This window comes from Bidens hawaiensis, unplaced genomic scaffold, assembly GCF_021521415.1.
Source record: "Bidens hawaiensis isolate Kalapana, Puna unplaced genomic scaffold, B.hawaiensis_p1.1 tig00023535_1, whole genome shotgun sequence".
Lineage (NCBI taxonomy): Eukaryota > Viridiplantae > Streptophyta > Magnoliopsida > Asterales > Asteraceae > Bidens > Bidens hawaiensis.
Genome location: NW_027505034.1, coordinates 39,674 through 65,382, shown reverse-complemented (window position 1 = coordinate 65,382; position 25,709 = coordinate 39,674). Strand labels below are relative to the sequence as shown.

At 34.0% G+C, this 25,709-nt stretch overlaps 1 protein-coding gene and 1 pseudogene across 2 annotated transcripts; both read right to left on the bottom strand.

Annotated features, from left to right (window-relative positions):
- Window positions 1-2,956: 2,956 nt before the first annotated feature.
- On the bottom strand, window positions 2,957-4,989 carry LOC143610024 (putative glycerol-3-phosphate acyltransferase 3 pseudogene; annotated as a pseudogene).
- A 7,844-nt stretch (window positions 4,990-12,833) lies between these two features.
- Window positions 12,834-19,227, bottom strand: LOC143610001 (uncharacterized). 2 transcript variants are annotated; one of them, XM_077084602.1, is made up of 6 exons: window positions 19,144-19,227; window positions 15,665-15,999; window positions 15,028-15,481; window positions 14,179-14,450; window positions 13,739-14,099; window positions 12,834-13,057 (listed from the first exon to the last, which is right to left on the bottom strand). In XM_077084602.1, the coding sequence occupies exons 2-5, from the start codon at window positions 15,965-15,967 to the stop codon at window positions 13,761-13,763; spliced, it is 1,368 nt and encodes a 455-aa protein (XP_076940717.1). In that variant the 5' UTR covers window positions 15,968-15,999; window positions 19,144-19,227; the 3' UTR covers window positions 12,834-13,057; window positions 13,739-13,760. The 2 variants fall into 2 exon arrangements, with proteins under 2 accessions (XP_076940717.1, XP_076940718.1); XM_077084603.1 differs by lacking the exon at window positions 12,834-13,057 and adding an exon at window positions 13,358-13,375.
- Between the last annotated feature and the right edge of the window lie 6,482 nt (window positions 19,228-25,709).

Below are 25,709 nucleotides of genomic sequence, written 5' to 3'. Positions count from 1 at the left end.
CCTAGTAATCATTATTATACCAAGCCAAAGAGTACCTATAATACTGAACCCACATTGAAAGTGTGAACTCAAATTAATATTTATAATGATGGTAGAATTTCATATATATTCCTACAAACCTACCGAAATATAATAAGCAAATCTTGATCACCCAATAGCCCGACAACACTAATATCATCAACAAATAATGAGTGATAACCAATTCGATCTAGTTCAACTAGAAGGCATAAAATTACCTTAACACAATGAGTCCTAAATGTTAAAAGGAGAGAAAAAAATGGAATCATACACAAGATCAATTCAACCCTTTTGAAGGCCTAAAACGAGCCGAGAATTCAGTGTTTTTTGCAAATATTATAGTTTCAAAGCGAAACAATTAACAACGAATATGTTTGTCTTCTCAAATAACTTAATGATCATTTTCATCATTTAGTATGTATTTTTGTTTAACCTTAGTCTAAATTAGAGATATAGTGTGGTGGGTGGAGTTAGATAGGATCCCGATGTTGTCATTATTGGCAAAACGCAATGTTATTGTCGGGTCTTTGGATTGCCCCGCGTGTGGTGACTCGGAAGAGACAACTGAGCATGTCTTTGTTTCCTGCGGTTTGGCTCAAGCGGTGTGGCAAGCGGTTTCAGTTTGGTGTAAGTGGTTCCGCACATTTTCGCGTTTGGTATTCGGGATATCTTTGAGTTATATAAATTTATAAACAGTTCAAAACGAAAGGCAAAGTTGTTCCACGCGGTTTGTTTGGTGTCGGTGTGGTGCTTATGGAAGGCGCGAAATGACATAGTGTTTAATGGCATGGCGGTTATGGTGGAAACCGTGGTGGGGGATATAAAAGCACTCGGATATCTTTAGGTTAAGAATAGGTCGGGTGGGTCTAGCTTGTCTTGAGAGGATTGGTGTAGGTTCAAAGTTAAGCTATGCATGTTTTGTAAACGTTCCTTGGTGGCTTTGTTGGGCTTTCATGGTCCTCGGGTTAGTGTCTTGCTAGACCTGGGTCGGATGTATGATGCGTTTTTAATAAAATTTTAATTTTGTTGGTAGTTAAAAAAATCCTATTGAAGACCTAAATACCTAGCGTTAGTTAACTCCTTCTAGAGCCTGTCTCGATCATGCATAATATATAGTTTTCTCGATCTACTACATGTTTTGACATACGAAATTAATACGTATATGCCATTATTTGTTTATAATAATGTGATATTGGGATATCAACTTAATAAATGTTGTGTAGGTGCAAGAAATAATTTTATGTGGCAATAACGTGTGGTGTTTATGCATTTTGCATCGCTCCTAAAGATTAAATTATTAACGGTATCTTGTCAGCTCCATGAATTCGGGATAAAATCATTGCAAAAGTCAACTACAGTTGCTAGCTCTTGTGGGAACATTGCATTTTAATAAATTTATTTGACCAAAAACATTGCATTTATAAATATAATATATGAAAGAGATTAACATTTATAATACATATAGTAATACCACTATCTTGACCTTGTAGCAAAGATGTATTTCTTACGATTAAATGATTGTAAATTCTAACTAGATGTATGTATTATTACATCAAAACATGGAACTTTAAAATGCAGCTAATGAAACACGTCTAACACGTTGTTTGTTGATGATATATGAGGTTGGATACTTTTTTGAACACGGCATCTTTAATATTCGTAATCAATTACTGAAAGATTTTCTTAAGGGGCCATCGATAAATTGAACCAAACATGGACCTGGAGCGGTTATATACTATTTTTAGGTGTGCGGTTTGGTGCGGTTTAGGCTAAAACCAAACCAAAAACCATAACTTCAGTTTTTGGATTTTTGGAAACCGTTCGGTTTCGATTTTTTCAGTTACGGTTTTTCGGTTTTCATTTTGGTTTCGGTTCGGTTTTGGTTTTTTTGGTTTTTACCATTTGAGCTTGAAAATTTGAGGCCGACAAAAAAGTTTGCACTAAATAATGAACTTAAGTATAACTAATTTTGTTCATTGTTAACTGAGTAATAGACTATTATACATTTAACCAAAAATATTTGAGTTACATATTTATTAATTCTTATAAACTCAACATATAAAATTATTTAAATTAAAATTTTGGGAAACGGTTTGGTTCGGTTCGGTTTTTTAGGTTTTTATTACATGAAAAACCAAAACCGAACAGTTAGTTCGGTTTTACAAAAACATAAAACCGAACCGTCGGTTTTTGTTTCGGCTCGGTTTTTTCGGTTTGGATTTTTCAGTTTCTTGCACACCCTTATACTATTTAATTCATTATCTTTAGAATTAAAACAAAAAAACTACATGGTTTTGGGTCCTTGTCGGTTTGGTTCTTTGGTACAATCAATTTTTTTGTTCCTATGTCATTTAATGGCAACTACGTGTTGCAAGATATATATGGTTTATAGAATTATAGGAGCATTTAATTTGACGTTTTAAAAAAAGAAGAAAAGAATTAGTACTCTCTTCAAATGCTAGGTTCCTCTTTTGTTATCGTTTTGTAGTATGATACTATGAATGAATAAGCAATCACTTGGTTGCTAGAGGGCCATGAAACAACTAGGCAGGTGTAGGTGTATAATTATATAAACAAGTCAAGTCACTTTTGTGAACTACTTGAGTTCAGTTTGATAGAAACTCGATGTTAACCAAGCTTAAACAGGGTTGAGATCAACCAAGCTCTAGTCTAAAGATAAGTTTGTTTAATGAACGAGCTCGGGCTTACTTATCAAGCTCGACTTGACTCGCTAGCCTAAATGACAAATACCGTTATGTATATATTTTTTATTTAATATATATATCTATAAATGCCAATAACTATATAAAATTCTTGATAAAATAAATAAATAATAATATTCATTATGCAGCAATAAAATAATTTGAAACTATCACTTCAATATAAAAGACTTTACAAAACTTGACTATATATATGTTTCATTTCTATTGTATACTAAGCACCCAAACAAAATAATATTATTTTGCAAATGAATATATATATATACAACTTACTTAAAACTTAAAAGAATATGAATACAAAGTATTATATTCTACAATATAAGAATCAAAACTTCAATCCAAATAACTGACTTGTATCTCAATAATAATCCATGAAACATGTTCAAAGATAATAGGATTCGAACTCATTCGTTATCGCTTGTTACTTGTCGAAACGACCCCTTCGTTACCGGCTAATACAAGATACTTGTCTTTCCTTGTAACCATCGTGCACTCGAAATCCAATGTCTTCCCAATCTCACTTTGCACGTAATTTGCAACATCAAATCGTGTTTCACTAGCTCGTGACGTGACCCCATGTATTTGGTCCAGAAACTGAACCAAATAAACCGGGTTAGGGTTCATCATGAACAAAAATGGGTCCAAACACTTTAACCCGCTAGCTGTTGTCCCATAGAACATTGTCACATGACAATCTAATGCAACTGGGACTATATGATCGCTTAGCTCCGCGAACAAGGGGCTAAACCGCAACAAATATGGTTCCCTACAAGTTGTCCCCTCAGGGCAAACCACAAGGTCCCCTAGCTTTAACATCTTGTCAATTGTTTTTGCATCTTGATCGCGATCTCTAGTTAATCGTACGGTTTTGATTGGTGATAAGATCTCCGACATTCTACTGAGACTGTATGTGACTGCGGCGAATGGTTTCTTGAGTCCGAAGGAAAGGTATAACGGATCAAGTAACGTTCTATGGTTACATACGTATAAGCGACCTTTATGTTGTTTATTATTATTAGATGTCACGTCTCGAGTTGAGTTATTGTGTTTGAGCTTGAGTTGCATACCGGTGAAAGCTAAGATAGGGATCAATGCACCATAAGGCGTGGTTAGTGCGATCATGGTTCGAAAAATGGACAAAAGTACGGAGAAAGGGAACCACATGAACATGACCAGCATATTTAGGGGTTCAGGTCTGAAGGCTAATCTTCCGTCATGAAATATTAAATCTTTTGGATATCTTTCTCTAGGAAGAATTTTCCAAGCCTTCTTTTCTCCATTGCTAACCATATAAACCTTGCTACCACACGCAATCCACTCGTGTTTAAACGACTTGCTCGTGAAGTAAACCGCTTCATCTTCGTGTTCTAGTACTTCGTTTATTCGATTTTTAACAATGTTCTTGTTTTCTTCCATGAGACCAACAAAGTAGCCACCACAAACCTTTAACTCTCTTCCAAAAACATGATCAAACTCCAAATAATCTTTTAACCAACATTCAACCATGACTTGTGGCAACTTACTCACACCAACTTTCTTCTTACCTCTTCTCAAAACCTCAAAACCATCCACACCAACATCTTCCAACAAAAACTTAGGCAAAACCGAACTCCCAACACGAAACCCGTCTTTCTTGATGCCAAAAAATGACACCAGAACCATAACCTTAACCGATAACTCGTCATTTAACAAAAAAAGAAGCGGGCTTAGAGCGAAAAGCACGAAAGCCCTAATTAAACTCCCGGATTCAAACGCAACCAACATGAAGTACGAAAACACGGATGGTGATCTCAAAAGGGTTTCTTCGACGTCGAAAATCAACGTCTTTTGTGAAAGATTGGAAGCATCAATTTGAGAATTTAGGGTTTGTGACTTGAGGTGATATGATCCATGAGTGTTGCTTAGGGTTCTTTTGAGTGCTTTTGTTTGGTTTTTATGGAGTTTAAGAAGCACACGAGTTATGTAAAGAATGAGTTTGAGTGGTTTAGGCAAAGCTTTGAATTTAAATTCCATTTGAGTAGTTTTGGATGATTTTTGCTTGATAATTTAGGTATGAAAAATGGTGGTATTTATGGTGGTTAAGTTTATAAAAAGCACTTGGATGTTACATTATTTACAAGTTTGACATTAACCCTAATAAATGCATGCATGAGCTGGAAACTGAATGTATGTTTGACTTGAAAACGTGTATGGTAACAATGATAATAATATTATTTGAATAGTCAACGAAAAAGAGCCGGTTAGATTAGTTACTTGATGTCGGTGAAGGATAATGATATAGTAACGGTCATGACTTACGTATACGCTTCCGAATGAATACGAATAAGGACTTGTTCATGTTTAACCTTTTAAACTTAAGCGAATGTAAACGAAAGTTCACGAATATAAATAAACAAACAAAACATGTATTGATGTTCATTCGTTTAATTAAATGAACGAACATAAACCTACTTCAAACCGAATGGTTTAAAGATTTAATCTTGATTTGTTAAGTGATTAAAGTTCAGGTTTGTTTTGTTAAGTTTTATATTAATATATGTTTAGTATGGTAAGAATATTATGGATTATTCTAGAATAAGTTTGTCTTATTTTCCAAGTTAGGTTTGTCTTGGATAACAAGTTTAGTAGGAATATAAATAGGGTTTAGATTATTAGTTTTATAAGAGAGAGTCAAGAGGAGTCTCTTCTCCTTGTATGTTAGTAAATTTACGTTCGTTTGTTAATTTCGTTTGGTTATATGAAAAGAGTTGAGTGTTGTCACCCCAATATCTCGTGTGCGTTTGTTTGATACGTTTGGGCCAACGCGGTTTACAAACAGTTCATTGAACATTCAGTTCATTTATATATTTACTTACATAACCTATATTAAATGGATAATAATCAAATTTTATTTGACTAGTTAATATCAAGAAAATGTCTATTTGACCAACAATTTTTTTTTTTCAAAAGGTACATCTAATTTCATTGGTTTTAATTTGGTATTTCTGAAAGGCAAGGATTGTGTTGGTGTTCAATTGAAAACCAATTCAACTTACTAGGTTCGTGGAGGAAGTTAAAGTTCGTGGTTAATTGGGGCTTTGGATGAGGAAAGATCGAAGATGGTCTACTTGTTGACTTGGTTGGATTGGCGGGGTTTTAGATTAAAATTGTTTGTTTTGTGGTGTTTTCTTTGTTTGGTTGTTTTTGCCTGGTATGGGGTAGTTTCTTGCTAGGCCCATTTCTTGTATATTATTAGAATTAATTGTTGATCGCTAAAAAATCATCTCTTTAGTCATTAATTCAACAAGATTTTAGTAAACCAGATTCTACCACTTACTCTAAAACCGTCGGATCGACATGATTTATTATTATTATTTTTATTTTTTTTTTTGCATCCGACGAGATTATAATTTGGCTTTTCACAGGATTGTATTTCGGCGTCTAAAGAGGTTATTTTGGCTTTTCGGGAAGATTGTTTCGGATAAGTGACAGAAGTGGTTGGTGAAATGAACTACTTTCTTTATTTTATTAGTTTTGGTAACAAAATCAGAAATAAAAATAATATATATTTTTTAAAAATATCATTTTGATTATTTGTGGAATTAATAAAACTAGTTTCTCTTGTTTGAGTCGAAGTGATTTCAATGAAAACCGGAAAACCTTGGGACTTATGATGTATGGTCTTACGATTTCGGCCCTTTGACAATCAATCTAAAGAAAATATATCGATAAAAAAATAAAACATAATATTTTAAATTTAACTTTTGTATAGTAACTATATGCAAAAGATTCAAACATGATTCATATATAGTTGTAAGTGATGTGGTCCGTGTGGACGTGGTCACACATATCAGTGTCGTATCATATGATACGAATAGTTAGAGCTAAAAACAATCAATTTCAGTGACGGATTTAGGAAAATTTTTCACAGAGGTCGGAAAAAGATTGGTTCAAAATTTTATAGCGGTCGAGGGGATTCTAACATATACACATACCCATAAAAAGTAATTCACAAGGGTCAACCGACACTGATCAGAACCGTACGCACCCATTACCAGCGAACTAGGATAAAAAGAAACTATATATACGTGGAAGAAAAGAAATTGCACAAAGGGAGAAAAGAAATTAGAACTTGAATCAAATGAAGAAACAACTATTTATAATTTAAGAACCCCTGTGCCGCAGGGTCATCTTTCGAGTTTCGAGGCTCAAATGGTGCCCCCAATTGTCCGAAGCTATCGAATCCCATCCGCTTATGAATAGGGTGCCACCTTCATCATGTCTTGTGTCGTTCGTCTAATGAGTTAATGCCCAGACGAAACCAATGATTATAATCATTGGTGGTACGAATTGGTTGGCTCCAAGGCTAACAGGAGCGTCACGCGGGGCCTTGAAAGATAACATGTTACACTAATATTAAGTTAGAGTAAAGACGGTCGAGTTATTTAAAAAAAAAATCTAATTGCCTTGTTTATTAGAGTGACTAAAAATGTAATATATACCATATTATCATATATTATGTAAGTGTCTATCGACATGTATCAGATTTATTGTTGTTTACCTATTAATAGTATACTTTTTTTTGTCAAACGAAATATCTTAAAGATAAATAATGAAATAACTTAAATGAAATAATAGGCTTTAAGTATTGTTACATATACATGTGACATTTCTTACTAAAGTTCATATAATTAATAAACTAGACCTACTTGGATGTGAACCATAATGATGGAGAACGATTCAAATATTTCGCTTCTACGACTAGTCTATATTATTATTAACGCGTCAAATATTTAAATTCAAACTCACTCAGCATTAATATCTTTTTCATTATACGAAGTTATCTACTTCACAACACATAAAGATGACTTTGATAATTTAATAAAAACGCGTCATGTTTTCTTTATATAGTACCATAAACTAGTCAAGAAAAAAATTCATGGCTATTTATAGTGGGTACTCAGTCACTTTTATAGTTGATCAATTAAATTTTACTAATAATTGGTAGTTAATGGTTATTTACTCCTTGCGTATACATAGTACATCACATTTCCTTGTTTTATTAATTAGGATGGCAATTGAATAAAATAGTAACCTTTTAAGGATGATTAATAATGTAGCAACTGTTTGGGTACAAGGAAATAAAATGGATAATGCAATGGAAAAGAAATGAAATTAATCATTACAATTTTATTGTCTTATTTGATTAACGTATGAGAATGAAATGAATTATTAATTTGCGTTGCTTGATAGATATGAAAAGATGTGATAATGAAATAACATGACTAACATACTGTAGCTAAAACTAAAGAAAATTTATCAAAGTAAAAAAATGGTAATAGCGCAGCACGGTGCTCGCAGTGAAGTTGGCAACATCAATGATTGTGGTGGCAGGCTAACACCGGAGGTAGTGATGGTGGATGTGATGACTGGGAAAGGGTGGCAATGACGCTGGTGGTCTGATAATTGTGTCAAGTAAGTATGTTGAAAGGGGGAATTGAATGGAATAAAAAGTTTGGGATGAAAAAAAATGGTTTTGATGTGTTTAAAAGGAATGTGATCATTGTATAATCGTTGATTCCATTTCATTGAACAACCTAACATCCCTATTTACAGTTCTTTACTAACGGCTCTAACTATTTTGCATGTCATTCATGCGTACCAAACGCTACCTCATATTTATAAAAGTATTTATTCATTGTGTCGGTGGCTAGTCACCAGTTGGGAAGGAAAATGACTACACTGAGGGCCAGGGGCGGGTCGGTGTTTCTGCCAGTTTCGCATGCCATTGGCTCACATCCCACCTCACATGCGGACTTACCAACTTCCAAATAATCTACCACGTCACTAAAAATCTACAAATCACGTAATTAACTTGACCCACTTGATTTATTTAATTGTATCTATATGTGTATTTGAATGGCTTTCAAAGATTTAAAATCAATTAAGGTTACTAGTAATTGAATAATCTAAATATCAAAATTCTTAATAAGTTAGATACTCCATCGAACCATTAGGATGTATATTTCATCAAACACCTTATTCTTACAATGAATAATATAAGAAATCGGGTTAGTGTTATCAGAACCATTGACTGTTTGTTTGCTTAGTGACGTCGGTAATTCTCATCAATAAAGCAGTGTTTTAAAGACCGGTTCAAACCGGCCGGTTGAACCGGTTAAACCGGATTTCACATAGTAGACCGGTATATTGAGTCCGGTATTTTTGACCGGTTTGCTAAAACATCGTACCGGCGATTTTTGTCTAAAATACCGGTTTTTTACCGGCAAACCGGTTTTAAGCCCGATAAAATTTTGATATTTGCGGCCCATATTTTTTCGAAGTTACCTTTAACCCAACTATTAACATTTAGACGTGTAAACTTTATGACTATTTTTTTAAATTTGAGTGCTTTTACATTACTTTTTTTTAATATGAATTAGCTTTTGGATTATTTTTTGTTATAGGAATCATTCAGTTTTGGGTTATTTTTGAAATAAAGTTACATTTTTAGGAAATTATAAGATAAATTATTCAACCAGTTGAACCTCCTGATATAATCCGGTTTAACTGGTTGTACCATCTTTTAGCTCAATCCGGTACAAGTAAAATATCGGTTTTTAAAACATTGCAATCAAGTGATAATTGTTCAAATCAAACCCTAACGTGACTATTTAGGTGACGTTAAATTAAGGATGTACGTCGTCACCCAAAAGATAAATAAATAAATAATAAATAAACTTGTTTAATTTAATTATTCTTCTTTTATTCAAGTTCATATAACATTTTTTAAAAAACTTTTATGTCAATCATTTATATAAAAAGTTTGATAAGATGGTCATTTACTTCTTGTTCAATTTGAGTTACTTTCATGAAACATTATGTTTAACATGGTTGAAGATATCATTTTCTCACAATTCAAAAATATCTTTAATGATGAAGGTTTATGGTCGTATAACTTGGGTCTTCATCAAAGTATGACAACGTTTGATTTAATTCTTTTAAATGTAATCATGTCAAGTTGAATGATAAAATTTGTTTTCCATTTAAATAAAAACAGAAATTCAAGAATTTAAAATGGCGGCCTAGAAAGGGTGTTGAATATTATGCATGAAATGGCATTTAAAGGAAAAGTGAACAAAACATCAAGACTTTGTCTTCCAATCCTTACCCCCAAAAGAATTATTTGTCGTGGAGTGACTGGAGTCTAAATACACCAATAAAAATGAACTAGGTAGTTACCCGGGACGCGCTGGGGTGCACTGTGTGTTGGTAATACCCGGACGTCGTTTTCATAAGTTGGCGTAAATTCGATTGGTACCGGCTACGTTATTTACGGTAATAAAACTAAACCCAAAAAATTATTCGTCAAAAAACGTATTACACACCATCATGTTTGTATTTGATCCAAACTCTAGTAACACATTACTATTTTCCATGTTTTCCTGTATGATAACAGCTAAGTGAAAACCTTTCCTAGGCGTGAAGTCCACAATATGTACTGGGAGTAAACATTGACGGTTATTTACTTACTAACAACATACTTTATCTTAAAAATAAACAATAAAACATAAGATCTTGTCAAATACAAGATATTTAAACTAAATATGACTAATAAATTTTTTGAAAACGAATGGATGAATAATAAAATTTCAGATTGCTACATATACCATTACATTTAATAATAATTGTACCCTTGATACATAATATACTAAAGTCTCCATAATTATTAAACCTACTTGGATGTGAACCATATGATTAAGAACGATTAAGGGGCTTAAACGGCTAGTACATAACAACACGTCAAATACAAATTAATACCCTAAACTCGATATGTATAACTTTTCCATCGTACGAAGTTATCAACATTAAGATAGAGCATAATGTGTCCTGCAAGTGGATACATGAACTAGTCGTATCAAGGCTACTTTTGGTGGGGGTAGTTACTAGTCATAAGTCACTTGGTCGACCAATTTGAATTATTGTTTATTAATTAGTAGTTAATGATTTTTCAATTATTTGAAAGGATGTAAGAAACCGGGTTCGAGGCCTCTTCATACTCCTTGCATAGTTTGACAAAATAAAACATTTATTCAACTGAAAATCTGATATATACACCGTACACATATAAAGGTGCACAAAATACCCGGTTCTGGACCAGACCCAGTGTACCATAACCGACCCAAAACCGATTGATACGACCCGGTATAGGATTTCTCCTCGGAACCTTAACTAACCCAGACCCGCCAGAACGGAAATAGCCGTTCAAAACCCGACCTGGCCCGGAAAAAACCCGGTCAAATACCCGACTATACTCTAAACCGGTTCCTACCAAGTTCCGGCTCTTGAAAATACCCAGTTTGTGCAACCTCTACACATATATAAGCCTATGCAGTCAATTTTGGAGGTATCTCGATTATCGGTCCTCATGTGAAATATCAGTACCGACGATATTGACTGATATTTCATCGAAATTCCCGATATCAGTGTTTTAAGCCTTAATTTTCAATTTTTAGTGATTAATGTTAGTGTTTTGAGTCTTAATCGGTTCCTACTTGCTACAATTGATAGTGTTTTGCAAGTTGCAAAAGAATAATTTGTTAATAGTATGAGAGTATATTGAATTGTTAGTGTTAAACTTATACTTAAGACGCCTCACCAGGCCACCACAACACTCATAATCAACTTATGAATCTCTGCTAAAGGTTTCACAACACTAAATATACAGCAACCAGTAACCCCACAAACACAGTAATATAATATAACACATTTAGTGCCTAACTGGGAATAATAAGATTTCTTCCTGTGGATATAGCACTGGCATTCCGATAATTTTCGCTTGGAAGAAAAACAATTAGTATAACATAAGGGGATTGGGTTACTTCTCAAAACATGCCGTGTTAAAACGAGCCATAAATATTTTCTATTCATCATTTCTGACATAACAAATAATCAATCATGCATCTTGTGGAGATAAAGAGGGGCCATAGGGGCATAATGTGATTGAATATTGTTTTATGTAAAAATGAATGTGATAAAAAACAAAATGAGGTGGTAAGGGCATTGTAAAGATTCCGTTAAAAACCAAAATATACTCATAACTTCTATGACCTGAAAATTCAAAGCTGACATTCAATGCGTATTCCTGAATAATCTCATTTCCGTTGAAAACCAAAATATATGCATAACTTTTATGACATGAAAATTCAAAGCCGAGAGTTCACATCAATGTATTTTCTAACGATTTCAATAAAATTAGACGTATGCAATGCCACTTTAGCATGTTAGTCTTGTTTAATCTTTTTAGCAAAGTCGTCTCAACTTCATATTTTTAATCTAAAACAAGATCATAATAGGTTGCGATGGTGTGTGTAAGATTAACATGTTTAATCCATGTTGTAGAGGTCAAACGTAACATGTTTTCGTTCAGCAAATATTAAACTCAAAATTAAAACTTTAACTATGATGCTAATACCATGACAAGAAGGAAGCCTCCTAATATTAATACCAAGCATCCTAACCCCTAACCCTAAGATATTGCATTCAGTCCGAAAGAAGCATGCGGCCTAAGATGTTTCTAAAGCAAATCAATTTCTAAAGCAACTTTCTCATATGATTCTTACGTTTGTCAAAAACATTAGACTAAACCCGAACACAAATAAAACCATGTTTCCCCATACTAACCCTAAAACAAATAAAATCATATAATCCATGGGCGGAACTTTAATGGGACAAGAAGGGATTCCGACCCCTCTTGTTTTTCGGCTCAGAATTCTAAATATAGTCCATATATTTTGATAAATAGCCCAAATATTTTCGATAATATTTTTGGACTCAGAAGTGGCAATATATGATTTTTGATAGCCCAAACAGATTTATTATTTGGTGAAATATATTGGAATTTTAAGTGTATAAACTTAATTCTAAATCATAATATTTTCACCCCCTTCTATTTAAAAGGACAAGTTCCGTCACATATATAATCCAAACCCTTAACCTCAGAGCTATGACTCATTATACTCTCCTAAAAGAATGTGTTGCATGATAAAGTGAGAGGTCCAATATTTTAAGGAGGCGAAGAATCAAGGATAAAATATACGACTCCCCCACGAACCAAATGTTCAAATGTGAGATAAAATCCACCAACTACTCATAAAAATATCTAAAAACAAAAAAAGAACTACTAAGCAAAGAGAGTTATGTTCATCTTAACAACCCATGATCTCCTTAAATAAGAGTAATAGCATACGTAGAAACTATTTCAAAATTAAACAGGAAGGTGGTTAATTTACCATATGTGAAAAGCTCGATGAATACCTTCTCGACATGAACACCAGTCCCTGAATATTTGCGAGCAAAGTGGTGTAAGAATAATACAAAAAAAAAACGTCACGGTTTATATGGATTACGGGTTCAGGAAAGATTCAAAAAATCCCTATATAACGACGCACCATAAGTCCAAAAAACATATAAGATGACAAAAATAATCCAAAAAAGCTGGCAAATGACAAAATGTTGTATTTCGAAAAACCTTTATACGTCATTTTCATCATCCTAGATACTTTTTTGTAATCAGAGATGGTATATAAATGAAGTCAAATACATACATAGAGTAACCTATAAAGTCAATTATACCTTCCCGACATGAACACCAGCCCCTGAATATTTGCAAGCAAAGTGGTGTAAGAATAAAAAAAGCACCACAGTTTATAGGGTTCAAGGGTTCAGAAAAAGTTCAAAAAATCACTAAAAAACTATGCACCATAAGTCCAAAAAACATAAAAGATGACAAAAATTCTCCAAAAAAGCTAGCAAACGACAAATACATTTGACAAAATGTTGTATTTCGGAAAACCTTTAAACGTCATTTTCATCATCCGAGATATTTGTAATCAGAAATGGTATATAAATGAAGCCAAAGACACACATAGGGTAACCTATAAAGTCAATTATACCATAACTCATGTTTTTGAAATAATATAATATCTATTTAATTATCCTGAAAAGTAAAGACAACTCACCTTATTTACTCAGAGAGATGATTTAATATCGATTATATGCTTCCCCATGATCCCCGTGCCTTGGGCGTTGAAAATCATAATTATTGGACCTCAAAGAAGGATTGTTTTCAATTTCTGGATACCTTAATCTTGATTCCATTGGCATATTATTATTATAAGGATTAGCAGCAGCAGCAGCATCAACATAATCATAATGATTATCATTTCTATAACCACTAAATCCTACATTAGACATTTGTTGACGGGGTTCTTGCTGTCTTTTTCGTGTTTCCAGTTGAAGAAATTGTTCCCACTGTTTTGCATGCATTTCCCTAATTGTAGCCAACCTTTTCATGTAATTTCCCCTAATTTGTTCAATAGCCTGCACGTGCACACAAAAAGATGTCAGAAGGTCACAAGACACTACGCACAAAAATTAGAAATTAAGGAAACGTCATTACCTGACGATGCCTATAATTCTCTTCATCTTCCGCCTTATCTCTAATTTTTGCAATATCCATTGCATCCCTCTTATATTCCAACTCTAATTCCTCCAACGCTAGTGAGAATGTAGAATGGGCTTCCTGATGACTATGCTGTGAAATGGGCCCAGGCCCGGGTGGTCCATATTTGTGATTATCTTTTGTGTCATATGATCCACCAGGGTACGGTGGACGGCGAGCGGGAGATTTTGAATGTGTTGATCGGATGTGAATGCCATCATTCCCATAAGCTATTTCACCAAATGAAGAGTGTGTTAAACACTTTGATTCAAGATTCTTTCAATCGTTTCAATTCAGATTTCAGAGCCACCCAGAAAGTTACTAAAGAACCCAACACATAATTCTTGAATATAACAACTTAGTCACTTACCTCTAGCTGAACATATACAAATAAACAACCAAACGTTATTACAACTATTACAAATTTTTAGCCACCAAAATGATATTTCATAAGTAATACACTATAAACCACAGAAGGATCAAAAAGAGATTCTATATAATAAAAATAGAATTTATATTTGATTAAAATGACGAGCTTTCCAGTTAAACTGATCGAAAACAGAGTCTAATATTGATTTTGAAAAACAGGGACTGATTTTGATCTTTTAGTAGTTAAGTTATCCATATCAATGATACTAGTCATACAAGCGAGTTGATAGTGCTAGCTTGTTTAATAAACGTATCCAAGTCAGGGTTCAATTTTTCAACATGATTAACTAATCAGATCCGGTTCATGGTTGTGTCACACAAATGGACCACCAACCCAAACGGCCAAACCCAAAACAAATTAGGCATCGTGGTCTTTACCTTGTGGGGATCCCCTCGGGTACTTCTGAAACTCCTCACGCACATGTTCTTTAATCACTTTATCTGGTCGGCCTGACCTCTGTTCATGGTTTGAAGGATATCTTGGACTAGGGTTAGACCTCTGAGAATCAGTGGGTCCTACTTTAGATACAACAAGAATTCTTCCTTTTGGTGACCTGGAATTAGATTCACGTGTGTTGGAATTGGATTCACCTGTTTTGCTACCCTCGCTCTTAATTTTGAAAACAGCATCCACACCCTTCGATAATATCTTTCCATCTTTGCCACTAACAATTATAAATTTTTCCTCAATTTTGATTTTGCACCCAATATCCTTCTCAATTTCTTTAACCACCCTATCAGTGAAAAGTGCTTTTACTTGAGGGTCTCTTGCAGGAACCCTTTCAAATAAATCTTGAGACTTGCGACTAGCCCCAAGAGTAGATGGACAACCCTAGTACATTTAAACCATACATTGAACACCCCAAAAAATAGTTGAAATTAGTGTAAAAAACAAGAGCACTCGAATACTCATTAACATAAGCTGTTTATATAAGCAATCCCAAACATCCCCAATAGTTACAATAATCAATCAGACAAGCTAGTAAAATCTACTTTACGTCACTGTAACAAATACCTGTGTATAATGACTGGAATCTCCACATAGTTTACAAATCATTTCTTCTTCCTTTCTTTTTTTCCAGTTCCTTTCGGTAGCTTTAGATTTTGCTTCCCAAACCTTAGCGTCACGGCTGGTAAAATCAGTGGGAACCGCGTTAGGGTCAAGGGTTTCTTGTTCTTCATCCGAATCAGCATGAGACCTTTTGCTTGTTTTTGTGGTTTCAGGAACACTAGTGGTATTAGATTTTAGTGGACCAGTATATTCCTTGTAGAGGTCACTAAAATCATCATCAATGTCTGAATCTTCTCTGCTAGACATTCTTAAGGTTGTTAAACAATATATAGCCCGATCTGCAATCGTGTGATAGAGTTAGTTATCATCATCACAACAAATGAGAATAAAACCAGAATAAACTGATAATGCAACATGTGATACACTGATAAATAACCTTGAATGCATTTGTTAACAGCCAAACTTTTGGTAAATTAGATTAAAATCATTTTGTTAATTTTTTTTATCATAATGCAAAATCATTTTGTAATACACATGCAAAACAGTTAACATGTCAATTTTAAAAAACTTCTGCAAATCCCAGGCATTCTTGCAAAATGTATTTAGATCAATTCACCATTTACAACAAACAAAAACTACTGGATGAACATATGTGAGTGATACACTAACACTCGTTAAGGCAAACAAGCCAAGCCGCTCCTGAGCTACTTGAGATTGGATCGATAAAAAGCTCGAAACGATCCGAGCCCGATATAAAGCTTGTTTAGTTATCGATCCAAAGCTCGAGCCTCGTGTATTTTCAAGTTTTACCTAATTTGGAGTTCTATGCATTAATTTCACACTGTGCAGCCGACCTCAAGCAGAGCTTTGGCTCGTTTAAGCTACTACACGAGCTCAATCCAAGCTTAGATACATTTAATGTTTTTGTCAAAATATATAAAAAAATGACAAACGTCTATAAATAGCAAATAATAAACGTCCGAGCCCGAGCCTGAAAAAACGACTCACAAGCCGAGATCGAGCTTTAGAAACAGAGCTCGAAACAAGCCGAGCTCAGGCTCTTGTAAGTCAAAACAAGCCAAGCACGAGCCTGGTCGGGCTCAAGCTTGGCGCGTTTACTGTTTATAAAAACTATCATACAAATCAAAAGATATATGAAAGACAATAATAACATGTTTTCATTCCAATCATAGTGATATCATCTCCGGTTTCTTATAAGCGACAATTCAGTGCCGTATAAGCATATACAAACATCGAGCAATTAAAATATACAATGATTTAGGTTCAACCACAGTTAACAAACTCATGCACATTAGAAGCCCTAGAACATTGAAATCTATAAGCTAGTAAACAACAATTCAATGATATATGAGCAAATACACGTATCAACGATTATAAAATACACTATAATTTAAAGCAGAAACGAATCCGTGCATGTTAGAAGCCCTAGGTCATTGAAACCTAGAAGCATATAGGCAATAATCCAGTGCTATAAGAGCAAATACAAACATCTAGCGATTAACCAAATTTGTGCACATTAGAAGCCCTAGAACATTGAAATCTATAAGCAAGTAAGCAACAATTCAGTGCTATATTAACAAATACAAACATCTTGTGATTAAACAAATTCGCAGACATTAAAAGCCCTAGAACCTTAAACTCTGTAAGCAAGTAAGCAACAATTCAGTGCTACATAAACAAATGCAAACATCTAGCGATTAAACGAATTCGTGAACACTAGAAACTCTAGAACATTGAAATCTATAAGCAAGGAAGCAACAATTCAATGCCATATGAGCAAATAGCCAAATACAATGATCAATCAATTAATACAATCATGATAGCCTAGGTTAAAGCGCGAAAACAAATTCGCACACATTTGAATCCCAAGAACAGTGAAATCTATAAGCAAGTAAGCAACAATCCAGTGTTATATGAGCAAATACAAACATCTAGCGATTAAACAAATGCGTACAGCCACACACATTAGAAGCTCTGGATAATTAAAATCTAGTAGCACGTAAGCAACAACTCAGTGCTATATAAGCAAATACAAACATCTAGTGATTAAACAAATTTGCACACATTAAAAGCCCAAAGTAACAATTCAGTGCCGTATGAGCTAATACAATCATCAATCGATTAAAAATACATTATAATCTAGCTTAAAACACATAAAACAAACTCGCGCACATTTGAATCCCTAAAACATCGAAATCTATAAGCAAGTAAGCAACAATTCAGCTTCATAAGAGCATACACAACTATCAATCAATTAAAAATACACGATAATCTAGCTTAAAACACATAAAACAAATTTACGCACAATAGAAGCCCTAAAACATCAAAATTCTATAAGCAAGTAAGCAACAAATCAGCTCCATATGAGCAAATACAATTACCAATCAACTGAAGGCTAGAACATCGAAATCTGTAAGCTCGTAAGCAACAATTCAGCTCCGTACACACACAATCACCAATTAACTAATATATACACTATAATCTAGCTTAAAACGCATAAAACAAACTCACGCACATTACAAGCCCTAGAAGACTAAAACATCGAAATCTGTAAGCTCGTAAGAAACAATTCAGCTCCGTATGAGCATATACAATCATCAATCGATTAATAATACACAGTAACCTAGCTTAAAACGCATAAAACAAATTCACGCACATTACAAGCCCTAGAAGGCTAGAACATCGAAATCTATAAGCTCGTAAGCAACAATTCAGCTCCGTAAGAGCAGATACAATCATCAATCGATTAAAAATACACTATAATCTAGCTTAAAACACATAAAACAAACTCGCGCACATTTGAATCCCTAAAACATCGAAATCTATAAGCAAGTAAGCAACAATTCAGCTTCATAAGAGCATACACAATCATCAATCGATTAATAATACACTATAATCCAGCTTAAAACGCATAAAACGAATTCGAACACATTACAAGCCTAGAAGACTAGAACATCGAAATCTGTAAGCTCGTAAGCAACAACTCAGCTCCATATGAGCATATACAATCATCAATCGATTAATAATACACTATAATCCAGCTTAAAACGCATAAAAACAAATTCGCGCACATTCAATCCCTAAAACATCGAAACCTATAAGCTCGTAAGCAACAATTCAGCTCCGTATGAGCATATACAATCATCAATCAATTAATACTACACAATAACCTAGCTTAAAACGCATAACACAAACTCACGCACATTACAAGCCCTAGAAGGCTAGAACATCGATATCTATAAGCTCGTAAGCAACAATTCAGCTCCGTATTAGCATGCACAATCATCAATCGATTAATAATACACTATAATCCAGCTTAAAACGCATAAAACAAATTCGCGCACATTACAAGCCCTAGAACACTGAAATCTATTAGGAATAAGACGAATCAAATCAATTGGAATACGAATAAGTAGTAAGTATATGTAAATGAAGATAAAAAAGGATTCCGGTGAGGTTACCACGGAGGAGCACTGCCGTACCGGCTGATGACGTCACAGAGTCAGTTAGGGCTTGCAGATTATTATTTGCTTCTGTTCTAGAAAATTCTATCTGCGTGTTTTATATTATGGTTAAGGATTGGCGGATATTATTAAGTTTTGACATGATAGTCCTTGTGTTTTGTGTAACGCGGGCATGTTTGTGTTCGTCTGTTCGTTTCGTTTAAGTTTAATCGAGCATTTAATCAGACGCTTTCTTGTGTTCGTGTTTGTTTGTTAAGAAAATGGGAAAGTTCGTGTTCGTTGATGTTCGTTTAAAAATCAGACGACTAGTTCACGAACGTATAACGAACATAGCAGAAAAGACATAAATGAACGCAAATGTACGTATAGATATAAATTAAAGAAGACTCTTTTATGTTTATTTTTATGTCTTTTATACTTATATAATATAACTACTTGAGTTTTTATTAACATTTAAATGAATACAAATGAACGAATAAAATGTGTGTTAATGTTCGTTCGTTTATGAAAGACTCGATTGTAGATGTTTCAGGTACGAGATGTGATCGTTTTCATATTAAAGACTTTGGCATGAACGAAATCTCTAATAGAATAAGACATAAAGTGTTCTTGATAACGAGATGTGATTTGAGAAAAAACAAAGGTGTAAAAGCGTTGTATAAAACAAACCAACTGATATCCAGGATATACGGTTGAATCATTTCCATGAATCGTTGCAAGTTGCGACGTTTCATGAAGGGGTGTGACAATTAACGATTACAACTGCACGTAACTACTACAGTTACAAACCGACACAATCGTTTTGATACAACGACCAATATTGCCGCAAAAACCATATTTAATATTGATTACCAAAGTTGTTATATGAGACCATATTGATGATCAATTTGGTACGAATAACCAAAGTTGAAAATCCAAGTTTGATATTAACGATCAAATAACAACTTATTATTGTCAAATTCACGTAACTTTTCATTAACCATATAAATATGATACCCTCGCCATAGGGTTTGCCCCTTAAACCCTGTACCCCGTCCAAGAGCATGTTGCACCCTTGGTCCTTGTGTAAAGATTGCATATAACATGATATACCACCATGAGTCCATGATAATATATTTGGCATGTGAACGAAAAAGATTCATTTGGTTACCAATTTATGATTCTTAAAAAACTAATAATTGTTAGCAATTTATCCCATACAAATAGTTTGGTACTTTGGTTGATTAAATATGTGAGATAAATAATAAAATATTAATCAAGTTTCAATGTTGTTTGACTTTTCTTTAATTATTTTTTGTTATTTTGAATTTTTTTGGCCTAAATGGAATAAGTATTTATTTTAATTAAATATGCTATTCATAATATTATAATAAAAGGATTCAGTTATAATAGAGAGACAAGTAAACGGAAATAAGTTGTGCATGACACCCTCTTTTGAATGGTAAACCCAATCCTACTGAAAACAAAGTTATCGTTCTTCAACGTCGTTGAGTTACTGTGCATGACCCGATGAACTCTTTTCAAAAACGTAGCCGCATCGTGGGCAAGAGACCCAAATGTATCGAAAGCAAAAGGAATGAAGACGTGTTGATTCTCAATACACGTCTTCTCATGCTTAGCAATATTTCCTGATTCTGCCTGTAACACGGCTTGCCTAGCAACAAACCTGGTGTCCCTAAGCCCAACAAGGGGGGACACCCCAGTAAGGCCCACACAAGTATGCTCCCCCTACTCATTCAAACACAAGAACGTTCGCGGGTCGAAGAGTAGACCTTCGTTCACGCGGATCTGACAAGAAATTAACAAAAGCGCCCCCCCCCCCCCCCCCCCCCCGGAAAGGCCTGTTTTTTGGTTAGCACTCAACGGCCTTTTTTTCACAATCATGCATGTATTGGTTCAAATTAAATTTAAAAAGAACAATCACCAAATACTAATCAAGTTTCATATCCGTTCTTATGTACACTTCGCTAATTAATCATGTGAACCTGGATTTGGAAGTTAGCTCAATCATCTGCATATATGACGCCTTCATCGCACCCAACTTATTCCCAGAACTGAATACGACTAGTCTTAACTCGTTGAAGGTATGTTCGACAATGTTTATGCTTCATTTACGTTGAACTACTTGTCTATAACTAAGGGTGTCCCTTAAGTAACAATAAATAAAGATAGAAATAAAGGCCAATAATGACTATGCTACAAATTAAAGTGAACACATAAAACTAATATAATCACTCTTGTCATACATCTTCATTATGATTTTATAAATCTGTTGAATTTATAAACAGCCAAACTCACTCAGAATTTGACAATGCATTTACCACGGCTTGCATTATACTCACTCTCATTTCTAAGTTCGATATGTATTCAGCAGTCTCTTTAAAAAGCCCGTCCAAACCAACGGACGAGTTCCCATTTGGGATCAATTTCTTCAAGGTTCGAACCTTCTTTTCGATCATCTTAGACCTTCTTGACCCTTCTTGGCTCGCCCGTCTAGCCCTTCTTTTTATCATCTTTAGAGTATTACATCTTATGGGATTTCTTCTAACTTTCTTCCATAAAGGATTTCTTGATAAATTCTTCTTGTGCTTGTTTCTTGTTTCTAATAAATCACCAAGTGTTTGATGCATATCTTGATCACCCATGGCTAGCTTGTAGAACTTGAAGCTTTCAAACAGTTTTTGAATGTTTAGAATGTGGATAGAGTTTGAGTCTTGTTTTTGAAGTTAATCAAACTCAATTATGGATGGAATATAGTGGTGGCATTGAGGGCATTTTATATGTGTGTTTTATGAGGTGGTTAATTACTATTTATTTTTTGGATAATATATGTTATATTAAGCTAGTAGAAGTGATACGTGTACCTGCCTACACCTAAGGTTGAGAATATTATATGTTTTCTTGTTGTATATAATTAGTCTATATCATTAAATTTGTAACCCTTTTCCACAACCAATAAATCATTCATTGAAAATCTCATAAAGTACAATTAATTATTTCATAACCCATATATATATAAGTTTTAATTTTGAGATGCATCATAAAGACATAATATGAGATTATCTCCTTTAGGGTTTTGTTTCCTTAGTTTGAACACTAACAAAATTGAAAACCTGTCAAAATTTCAGCTTTAGGGTTTTGATTAATTTTCCAAATAAGCACTCAAACCATCATCTCGAAACTCATAAAAGCCTATCAAGATATAAATATTTGTTTGAAGAAAATGTGTGTACATCTTGTATGCAAATTTGACCGGTCATGTTTGAATATAGCATAACAATGCAAAAAGAAACCCAATAATTAAAAGAAATCATCAGAAGTTATTATTCAATGTCATTACGTTGATTTAATTAATCAAACTATACATATTCATAAGCAAGAGGAAAGTCTCTTATATAGTATATGGTTTCCTCAAAATTAAATTGTGACTTTGGTTATAATGCTTATAATCATAAACCCTATATATAATTGGATTGTATCTTACACAAGATAAAATGTAACTTGTATAAACATGGCCCAAGTCCAAATGAGTTGCCTATATTGTGTCATACTTTAGCAATATATTCAAGAATAATTTATTGTAAAATATGATAAATGGATAGAATTAACCTAACGATTGTATGGATGTTAGTTTTTGGAGATGATTTAGGGTTGTATTGGGAGGCATGTTCTGAAGGGGAGAATAACGCACATGGAATCAAATGATTGTTAGTTTTATTTATTAAAGAAAACACCAGAAAAAAAAAAGAAACTTATGTTTCATTCTCATCAAAACACTCTGGATTATTCCTCATTCCTTCCAAATTCAATGCACATTTAAAATCTGAAAGCAATATTATTTATTAGGGTTGAGCAATAATCAAACTGAAAACCGACAAAACCAATTCAAAATAACCGAACCTAACCGAGCCGAATCATCCATACATTCATATATTTCTAGTTTTTATGTCCCCGTTCTATGTATTTCATGTTTATGCATTATTTTATGTATTTATATATATCTTCATTTCATGTATTTATGCATCGATTTAAATTAAATTCAAGGTAAAAAATTTATCCCAAAATTTATTTGGTTATTAATCGAACCGAAAACAAAAAAAATTAACCACGCTTTATATGTATAAATAGTGGCGTAGCCAGAAATAAATTCATACGGGTTCGGAAAATTTCGAGGGACGGACGACCGATTGTTTATCACTTAGATTTGGGTTTTCTACGAGTTCGATGTTGAAATTTCTACGGGTTCGATGTCAAAATACACTAACATATAACACTAAAACAAAATTTTGTACGGGTCTGACCAAACCCGTTCCCCTAAAGCTGCATACGCCCCCTGCGTATAAAATAAAATATGTATTATTTCTTGACGTTTTCATCCCTAACTAAATCCAGCTCGATTCATCATGTATGCACACGGTGGTTAGGATTAGCTGGCTCCCATATTCCCAAACATGAAGCTTAACCTTTTTATTATATTATTATATATGATCAAAATCATGTCTAGGTTGAATGTTTTAACATGTTCAGTTTCTGTCTGCTAACGTTGTTGTGTGGTTAATCTCATGCCATCACTAGTGCAATAGCCAATAAACATGCATGCATCTGCCTTGCAATCAAACACTAATAGCATATAAAGCATCATGCATGTTCAATCCCTATATAATTATATATAATCTTGGAATACCTTCTTGTTCCATATTCATCTTTACTTGACATGACTGACCTGACCCGACCCGACTAGCTGGCTAGTTGGACTCTGAACCAGGTGGTGAAAACGTAATTGTTTTGGTTAAAGGTACATAATATGTGTTTTATGGTAAAATCTCCAAAATGTCCATTTAAGCACTTAAAGTTAAGAGATCGTAAATTTGACCATTAAATCCCAAAATGTCCATTCTAACCCCCCCCCCCCCCCGACCCGATGATTTAAATATGACCAAAATGACCGTCGAATCTCACTAAATACCGCCAAATCTCACTAGAATGTTGTCATATACTCGTATAGGGGAAAGTTAACGTACAAATGAAATTAACGTGCTAAACGTGAGAATCAGATAGAGTAATTATATATACAAGTAGCGTAATTATGTAATTACATCATAGAGTAATTGCGTAATAATTCTATGATGTAATTACATAATTATTCTACTTGTATTATATGTCACTTATGTCAGATAATAAAGTCAAAACTCACAGATACTATCCTTGGGTTTCACATATAATATTGTCGGTTCTCACAGATAATATCATCGGATCTCACATATAATACAGTTGCTTCACCAAAAATACCATTAGACCTCACAATACTGTCTCCTCACAAGAAATACCGTCGTCTCACAACAAAATAGCCTAATATTGACAGTTTATGTGACATGCAGCGTGATATAATGTGTTTAAAAAATAGCATCTGACAATACAAACATGACGGTCCTAACAGGATGGACAGTTTTGGAACTTTTTTATTAAATGGGCGGTTTCTTGACCTTGTTTGGTAAACTTGACATTTTGGGATTTTTAATTTGATTTATCTTTGATTGAACTAACTAAATAGGTTAATTAGCCGACAATATCAAATGTGTCATAAGTTTGATTGGTTAATTAGGCAGCAAGTAATACTTAACTTTAATCATACTCAATGGGTTATATTGGTTCATATATGATGAAGCAAGCTACACGTAGTGTTTGGGCCACCTTCAAGAACATGGGTACATGTAGGCTTGAGCTGTCAAAAGTGCTTTTATATGATTTATACCAGATTATGTGATTACGGTTAAGTACCAAGGGCCCAAATAAAATGATTAAACTATTAATATTTTGTTTAGACTAATTCTAGATGTAGGCATTTAAAATGATATTTTGCTTTGCTAAACAAAAGTATATTAATATTGGTATCCTTTATACGTTTTTAACCCACTAATTGTGGTTCAAAGTTGATGTATTAGCAACTTCATAATATAGTGTGTGTGGTATTATGGGGCTGTTTGGGATTCCTTATTTTTGCTCCTTATAGCTTATAACTTATGTGTTACAAGTTATAAGGTGTTAAGAAAAGTTGGGTTTTGTGAGCGTATAAGGTATAAGTTACAACATTGTAACTTATACCTTATGCCTTAAATAAGGTATAAGGAGGTAAAATAAGGAATCCCAAACACCCCCTATGTCTTAAATAAATTACACCGAGTCTATAGCCACGGGTTGCAACAAGGATACAATGTGTTATTATTGTTTTGCATCTCACTCTTGTGAGAAATTACAAGTACAACAATAACAACATACATCTAGGGTTTTTGACTTAGAAAACAAGAAAACCAAACGGGTTATAAAAAGAGAATAAGACCTCTCTATGGGCACTAACGGAGGGCATGGTGGGCGCCGATGGGTGCTGAACACCACCGGGGCGCCCTTGGTGGTGGGGCGCGGTAATGGAGGGTGGTCAGAACGATGGGCGCCTTTGGGTAATTGTTGTGGGCCCTCTCTCGCTCCATCTCTCACACATACATACATACATACATACATATATAATGGGGCGCCCAAAAGGCATCAAACCATAGCGGAACATTATA